General features: G+C 32.1%; 1 protein-coding gene across 4 annotated transcripts; it reads right to left on the bottom strand.

Moving 5' to 3' along the window:
- Positions 1–1,712: 1,712 nt before the first annotated feature.
- LOC133818178 (uncharacterized) lies at positions 1,713–4,443 on the bottom strand. 4 transcript variants are annotated; one of them, XM_062250907.1, is made up of 10 exons: positions 4,284–4,443; positions 3,831–4,169; positions 3,655–3,688; positions 3,271–3,486; positions 2,757–2,846; positions 2,595–2,660; positions 2,409–2,500; positions 2,274–2,321; positions 2,163–2,178; positions 1,713–2,072 (listed from the first exon to the last, which is right to left on the bottom strand). In XM_062250907.1, the coding sequence occupies exons 2-10, from the start codon at positions 4,163–4,165 to the stop codon at positions 2,067–2,069; spliced, it is 903 nt and encodes a 300-aa protein (XP_062106891.1). In that variant the 5' UTR covers positions 4,166–4,169; positions 4,284–4,443; the 3' UTR covers positions 1,713–2,066. The 4 variants fall into 4 exon arrangements, with proteins under 4 accessions (XP_062106891.1, XP_062106888.1, XP_062106890.1 ...); XM_062250904.1 differs by having other exon boundaries at positions 1,713–2,178; XM_062250906.1 differs by lacking the exon at positions 2,163–2,178.
- Positions 4,444–8,317: the final 3,874 nt, after the last annotated feature.

The raw sequence follows: 8,317 nt of genomic DNA, 5'->3' as shown, positions 1-8,317 counted from the left end.
GTGTAACTACATTATATACCATCATGTAAAAAAATGAACTTGCAACTTATTAATTCATTGAAAATACTAAAAGTACCTATACACAGTGATTAAAAACAATCACTACCCAACAATTTTTCATATATATATATATATATAGGGAGCGACTACAACGCATCCACTTTTTTTACAATACTAGTGCATCCTTTTTTTTTTATTTTCAGCACCTAGATAGATGTAATCCCAATTTTTTTTGTGACAATATATATTGTAGTTATTTAAAACATCCCGCAAGTTTTCAAGAAATTCTGAATAGTTTACGAAGCTGAAAATAAGGTTCAAACTATTAAATTTTACACGTGTACACAACAAAAAAAACAGGCATGTGTGCAAGAGATAGTTTAAACCATGTTTTCGGTACCATAATTTATTCATATTTTTTGAAAATTTGTAGGATGTTCTAGATAGCTAAAATGTACACCGTCGTATAAAAAAATTTGGGATTATATCTATTCAGATACCGAAAATAGAAAAAGGATGCACCGGTGTTATTATAAAAGTGGATACGTTGTACTCGCTATATATATAATGTAACAAGAGGGTATATAGTATCGCCTATTTTTAACTAGGTCATATTATCAAATTTTTTTAAAAGGAATATAAAAAATTATATGGTGAGGAGGAGATATTGAGCTCGTTAGAAAAATATATATATAGAAGTTCTAACACATTAATAAGTTCAAAATAAAATCAAGAAAATTCAGTCCCTATGATATTAATTTATTTTTGTTGATTTTTTTTTTTCTAATTGCATAAGACTGAAAAGAGAAAAAAAATGGAATTTTGATCTCATAATTTCTCATATTATTCATACAAGAGTTAGAAAAAGTATTAGGTTTAAAATTTGATATTATTTTAATTTTCAATCATCATTAAACAAAACATTAATTCCTTTATATATAATTTAATTTTTTTTACAAACAACCTTGTGCGTCTTTACTAGTTTATATATAATTAATAAAAGTGATTACCAAACTAGACCTTTCATCGCACTGAATCTTGTGTTGTAACATGAAAATTCATATTAAGAACTATGAGAACATATCCCAAAATAAAAGCGACTAGTTAGGTAAAATTACTTCTTTTCATCATCCAAAATACATCTCATGAAATTTGTAGTAAATCATCCCATTGCTACATGAGTCCAAAGGATACGAGAGCATATCGAGTATTATAGATAAATATGTCAGCTCAAATAATAGCCTCTTTGAAAGTAAACATAATAATATATAAAAGAAAAAGAAAAAGGCCAACAACAACCAAAGTGGGGACCTATTTAAAACTTAGTCCCATGTTTCATTGTCATGTTAAGTTGTGTAGAAGCCGCTCTTAAATATTGCTCAATTTTCCTTTTGTCAGATTTTAGATGGTTGGGGCCATCATGTTTCAAGATAATCAATGAAGCTATAACCACAAGAGTCAATATCCAAGTTGAGCATAACAACTCTATAATTTAATCAATAATAACTCTGGCTGTTGTAGATTACCTCTAGCTGCATCTGTCCAATTACTTATGCGACTCATTGTCACAAACAAAAAGACTCCGATGTGATTGAACTGGTTTTCAAACACTAAAAAATGAACCAGTTTTGGGTGCAATACAAAATTAAATACTTTTTTTTTTTGTTCTTTTTAGCAGAAATGAAAACAAACAAAGTCTTTGGGGGTAGATCTTATCAAACTTGTTGTCCAATTCATCATATCTATCCAGAATTTTTCAGCTCCCATTTTCGAGGGGAAGCTGAAGTTACATTTGGCTATATAATAAAGCTTGAGCAATCAGTTAAATCTACAGCAAGACAGTTAACTGTATCAACCTTAAAAATGATGATTTGTTTTGAAAAAATAGTGTTTCGCTGTTGGGCATGACCTCTTTTGCCCTTCAATTTCAGAATCCTGTTGTAAGAAGCCATGAGTGCAGAGCCTTTTGCTGCTAAATACCATTGTCAAGTGAAAATTTTGAAAAGAAAGAAGCTTGAGGAGTGTGCGTCAAAAACAAGTCAAAACCCTCAAATAGCTTCTTATCTTCAACACTGACAAGACAATGGGAACCATTTGGTCAACAAGAAACGTTTCATTTTCACTATCAAAACAAATAAACCATAACAGGGTATGTGCATTACTGCAACCAGCAAGTACCTGCAGTTCGGTAGCAAAAAAAGTCTAAAAATTATCACTAAATTAAAAAAAAAATTACTGGCATTATTACCAAACATGTTATAGGGAGAACATACCACAGTGGAGCATATGGTGATGACAATTCAAGAAATGGATATGGCCACCTGTAAAAACAGAGTTACTGTCTTTATTGTTTGATTAAATTCAATATAATCTTCAGTAGATTTTACAGAAAGAATGAAAGGAATTACCAAAATGATACACATGCATGAATGATCCACTGGAAAATGACGAAAACACCAGTCCACAAAATGAAGAAAGTAATACGAAAGACGGGAACTTGCTGAAGGATTGGGCCATATAAATTCAGTATGGGAGAAAATATAGGAAAAAAGAATTTTATATGGGAATAGAATATGCACCCAAAAGCTATTTACCAAGCAATTCAAAGCTGTATCGCAGAGGAGTAAAATGGCATTGAATGAATGCAAGCTGACATTCATCTGCATAAATGGTAATGTCAACTTGAAAAATAAGAGAGACAAAAACCATAACTAATAAGCAATATTAAGGGAGACTATATGATAAAGTTTACTCACAAAAGTTAGGTTGTAATCTTTGATAGTAAGAAACGGGACTATAATAATCCAAAAGACAGAATCAGTAAGCATCACTGCTCCAGCATTCATCTGTTAAAGTAAAAAATAAAAGACGAAAGAAGTGGCAACATGAATTTAGTAAAAGTAAGCCAAAAAATGAGCTTTTACATTTTTGTAACAAGCTTATAGCTTGTCAACTTGAAAAGTAAGTATAATCTTTATAATTAACACAGCCTAAGATGATAATCATCTTCAATAGCAAACAACCTGTACCCAAATTAAGAGATAAACCATCAAATGACAGGTTATACTTGCTGCTAACATAAGTTTCTCACTGCTTCACATGAATGGCACAAGAACATCATTGAAATAATTCCAGTAGAGAAGAAAGGTGTGAGATATGAGTTTATATACTAATCATATTCACACAAATTAGAACAAATTCAGACAGCTTTCTAGGGTCACGTCCTGTTTCCACAAACAATGCAAGTACAAATCGTTTTAAGGAAATTACCTGAAATAAAATCTCAAAAACATAAGTAAAAATCCTTGGCAGTTGGAACATATAACAGTCATCCTTTTTCGGATTTGAGGTGTTCCTCTCGGTATCATTACTGATGAGGGGCATGTATGATCCTTGCCCCGTATTTGTTTCAAAATGGGAAACATTTGACTTCTTGTTCCTTAGTCTATACTGGTAACAACCATAAATAGAGAGCAGTGCTCCATACTACAAGAGAAGTTAAAAGAAAGCAACAAAGGAAGACATTAGAGGTCACATCAGATTGTTGCAATGAAAAAACTGAAATATTTTTGGCTCTCACTGTCTGAAATTTTACTTGCAATATAGAAACTAAACATATTGACATTATGATTTAAAGAAAGAAAGAAAGCATACCCCAAAATAAACGGTCAGTAAGGTAAAAGTCAATCTGTTGAGCATCCAGAACACATCATAAACTGATAATAAAATAATAAATACATATATATATATATATAACTAGAACCACGCCCCCTTGGATGGTAACTGGTAAAGTGGTAAGCCATGAGCTCAAAGAATAAGAGAAAGCTTACTGGGTATAATAGAGAAATGTGGTCGCTCCACTGATAACAATTTTGAAAATTAAGGTTGTCAAAAGTGAGAAGAACGCAAAAAGTCGAAAACCCAGCAACCAAAGGGGGTGAATTTGTTTAAGGCTTGGTCTCCAAGCTTCATTGTCACACAAAGACTGATCTAGACTTTGCTCAACTTCTCCTGTTCCAGATTTTAAATGGTGGGGTTCTTCATATTTCCATATAATATATAAGGCTAAGACCATAGGTGTGAACACCCAAATTGAGCATAGAAGTACTCTCCAGTTCAACCAATAACTCAAGGTCGTAGTGTCAATCTGTACCTCTAGCTGCATCCTGCTATGGAAAATAGAGAAAAACAGATTCAGGGTGTCCAACCTCATCATCATAATTACTAATCAAACGGGTTAAACATATATTGTGTATAAAAAATTGAACAAATGAGTTACTTACAGAGCCAGTTAGGGGTCCAACTCCAAAGGCCTTTACTCAACCGATTCAGCTAGTTGAGGATTTGCTATCTTTTTATATACCCTCTTTAGATTCATGTCTTCTGGATTACGACTGTGATGTTGACAATTTTTTGAGGGTGTGAATGTGGATCTCTTAAAATAACCAACCATGCTATGGCTATCTATGGCTTCGCTATCCCTTTCTTTCTTTGACCCCACAGGCATAGCTGCTGCTTGTGGTCATTTACTTCGATTTTTTTTTTTTTGCTACGATCATTTACTTCGATATTACTTTCAAAGCAATCATAGAAGTACAATATCTTTTTTTTTTTCCATTCTTTTAAATAATAATAATTATTATTATAATTAAAGAAAATATGTGAACAAATTAATTGTAAAATATACTTTTTCAAATAAGTATTATTATTCATTTGAATAATCATATGTATACCATAAATTTGCACCAAAATATTACACCAGTATTGACGACTTTGAAGAGAGCTAGATTAAACAAGTGTCTTTCAGACTCGGTCGGGAGAATCAAGCTCCCAAGGGCCACTGTCATGAATATCATTACCTTGTCGTTAGACTACAGTCCCATATTACTTAATACCTCAAGCAATAAGGACCAAAGGGGGAGGTCGTTTCACTATGAAAATATGTGGATAGGGGACCAACGATGTATCTATGTAGTTAGAAGAGCTTGGAACTCAATCCAAGTCTTAGAACCAATGAGAAACTTCCAAGAAAAATTAAAACTAACACAGAAGCATTTGTCGTGGTGGAATAGAACTCAGTTCAGGTCGATTAGAAACCAGATAGATGAGGTTAATATTGAGATTTGTGTCTTTAAAAAGTATTTTTGTATGAACGATTACTGTTAGTTAAATAAAGTTAATATTTTGCACGCATATTTGTACTTAATTATACATGTCATTTATCATGAAGATCCAATATTATTGATATAGTCTTGAATTAAGTATATGTATAATGATATATATACAAGATGATTTAATTCAAGATAATATTATAAAAGTTGTACGTAATTTCTAAATAAAGTGGGAGCTTTATTTAATAAAGATTATGAGTACGGTCTATCTTCTGTTTAAGAATGAGCAGTTTATCCAAATTGTTAAGTGTAGTGACACAAAGAGATAGATGTACCGTATACTATATATATTGTATTGGACTAGGACATGATGAAAGAAAGAACTTATGATAATCTCCGTTAAAATATAGAAGTTCAACATTCATCAATCAATGATCTTTTGAGAATTGACCTCAATCCTGAAGTGAGTAATGAACTCCTATTTGTGCTTTTATAACTTTTGACTTATTGGGTAAGGTTCAATATTCCTATGACTGAATTCATGATATCTTGGAGTCATAGAACTACAAGTGGCTGTGAACATACTTCACAGATATGGAATGTGATTCTTACTTAATGAAAGCAGATTAGTTGTTCCTTTTAGTCTTGATTCAGGGCTTGAACATAGAGCGCTTCATTTCTGTTAGAAAACATAAATTTAATTCTGTAATTAAATTTATAGAATAATATTCATTAGAGGATCAATGGAACTAATTGATAAAGACATAATTAGAGAGGTTAACGAACATTAAGACCTAGCTCTAATTATGAACAACTACCAGAAGGTCATCACCCATGCAATGACTACATCAATGGACGACTTTATAGTTATAGCTTCTAACAATATAAGACTGTAGTTTTGAGAGTTCAACTATGAATTTCTAGTGGAATAATTCATAGTTAATAAATCAATAAATGAAACTAAGAGTTAGTGAAATAAATTAAATTATTGGAGCTTAGAACTACGAATCCATAGTGTCCTCGTACTAGTTTGATAACACAGAGGTAGGATTTTGGTATTAAGAGGAAATAATTAAAAATCATAAAGTATTATTTTTAATCTGACAAATAATATTCAATATATTATTTATGAAATAATATTTGGCAAATAAAATTATATTAATAATTTTGTGAAATTAAAATAATACATTTGTGGTATAATTGTATATTACATAAAATAATATGATAACACAGAGGTAGGATTTTGGTATTAAGAGGAAATAATTAAAAATCATAAAGTATTATTTTTAATTTGACAAATAATATTTAATATATTATTTATGAAATAATATTTGGCAAATAAAATTATATTCATAATTTTGTGAAATTAAAATAATACATTTGTGGTATAATTGTATATTACATAAAATAATATGATAAAGACCCAACAAATAGCATTTTATAGAGATAAAATACCACAGGGCTCAAAGCCCTATGGTTGGCGCCAACCACAGTCCAAATGGGTTGTGGCCCACGTAGAGGTCTAATGAGATTAGGGCTAAGTCTTCTTTTGATTGTTATATTAATAGAACATAACATCATAAGAAAAAGACACCAAATGTATTTCACGTTATTTGCTAAGAGAGAGAAATAGAGAGCTTTGTTTTCTCGAACACTCTCTCATGCGTTGAGATTCAAAAGTGTGTTCTTGTGTATCCTACTAAATAACATAGACATCCACATGTCTCCTTCTCTTTGTGCGAGCCATAGCATGGAAGATGGTGGGTTAGGAGGCTAAAATGTTATTTGATCTACACGTGTTCTACATCTAGAAAAGGTATTTGTAATTTTCATATTATTCATATTCATGTCGCATGAGAAATATCTCATTCTAGTTATGGTTCCTAGAGTGATTCGATCCCATGCTTTAATAATTGATATTATTGCATTGAAATATTATCTCATGTAGTGTGAACCACTATCTAATGAATTAAAGAGTTCTTTCATAATCTAAATGAAAGAAAAAGGAAAACGGTATCGTAATTAGATCTGCATCACAAACCAAAAGGGGGATATGGAGAAATTGGTAGATGCTACAGACTTAATTGGATTGAGCCCTGGTATGGAAACCTACCAAGTGACAACTTTCAAATTCAGAGAAACCCTAGAATTCAAAAAAATGGGCAATCCTGAGCCAAATCCAGTTTTCTGAAATGTTATCGCATGCTTCCACTGCACTATCAATCAACATGATCAAAAACCAACAACTAAGTAGAAAGTGCTTCAAGTTGAATTGTTGCAAGTCCCCAACATAGATAAAGAAATAGAAGCCTGTGCATAATTGAATGAGGCTCTTAGAAGGGAATAAATATTATGGAGGCAGAAATCAAGAATTTCTTGGCTAAAGGATTGAGATAGAAGCACTAAGTTCTTCCATACGCCTACTATGGTTAGAAGAAGAAGGAATATTATCAGTGCGATAAAAAACAATGAGGGTACTTGGCTTTACAAAAGGAAGGAAATTGGAGATTGTTTCATGGAGAGGTTTCAAGAAATATTCAAGGCGGAACCTACTAGTACTCCTCAAGATTTGTAAGAACTGATTCAAAGCCAAATTTTGGATGCCCAAAACAAAATTCTAACCACCATTCTTACTAGTGAAGAAAATTTTCAAGCTCTTGGTCAAATAGATCCGAACAAGGCACCGGGCCCAGACCGAATGCCAAGATCTTTTTATTTTCACCATTGGCACACCATCCATAAGGAGGTCATCGAAATGGGCACAACCTTTTTTAGAACCTCAGAAATGTCAAGGTATCTTAACAATGCGAATGTAGTATTATTACCGAAAAAGGAGAATGTAGCTGGATTCAATGATTTCAGACCAATTGCTTTATGTAACGTGGCCTACAAAATAATTTCGAAGATTCTAGCCAACCGGTTGAGGCTGATACTGCCTATGATAATCTCACCAATGCAATATGCTTTTGTCAAAGGAAGAGTCAGTCAAGATAATGCGATGATGGTTAGGGATATCATCCACTCTATGAATTCAAAAAAGGTTAAAGATGAGTTCATGCTTATAAAACTAGACATGGAGAAAGCCTACGACCGGATAGATTGGAGTTTCATTAAAATGGTAATGCAAAGCTTGGAATTTGCGGAGATCTTTATAAATTGGATTATGCAGTGTATTACAACCTCCAGTATGTCTATCTTAGTGAATG

This window comes from Humulus lupulus, chromosome 2 (assembly GCF_963169125.1).
Source record: "Humulus lupulus chromosome 2, drHumLupu1.1, whole genome shotgun sequence".
Classification (NCBI taxonomy): domain Eukaryota; kingdom Viridiplantae; phylum Streptophyta; class Magnoliopsida; order Rosales; family Cannabaceae; genus Humulus; species Humulus lupulus.
This window is presented reverse-complemented; position numbering and strand designations above follow the sequence as displayed.

Excerpts from the sequence above, each read along its gene's own strand:
- LOC133818178 (XM_062250904.1), bottom strand. The coding sequence starts at position 4,165 with ATGCAGCTAGAGGTACAGATTGACACTACGACCTTGAGTTATTGGTTG. Across the intron at positions 3,689-3,830 it reads ACATTTCTCTATTATACCCA|ATTGACTTTTACCTTACTGA; the intron begins GTAAGCTTTCTC and ends GATGCTCAACAG. Across the intron at positions 2,179-2,273 it reads TCACCATATGCTCCACTGTG|GTACTTGCTGGTTGCAGTAA; the intron begins GTATGTTCTCCC and ends ACCGAACTGCAG.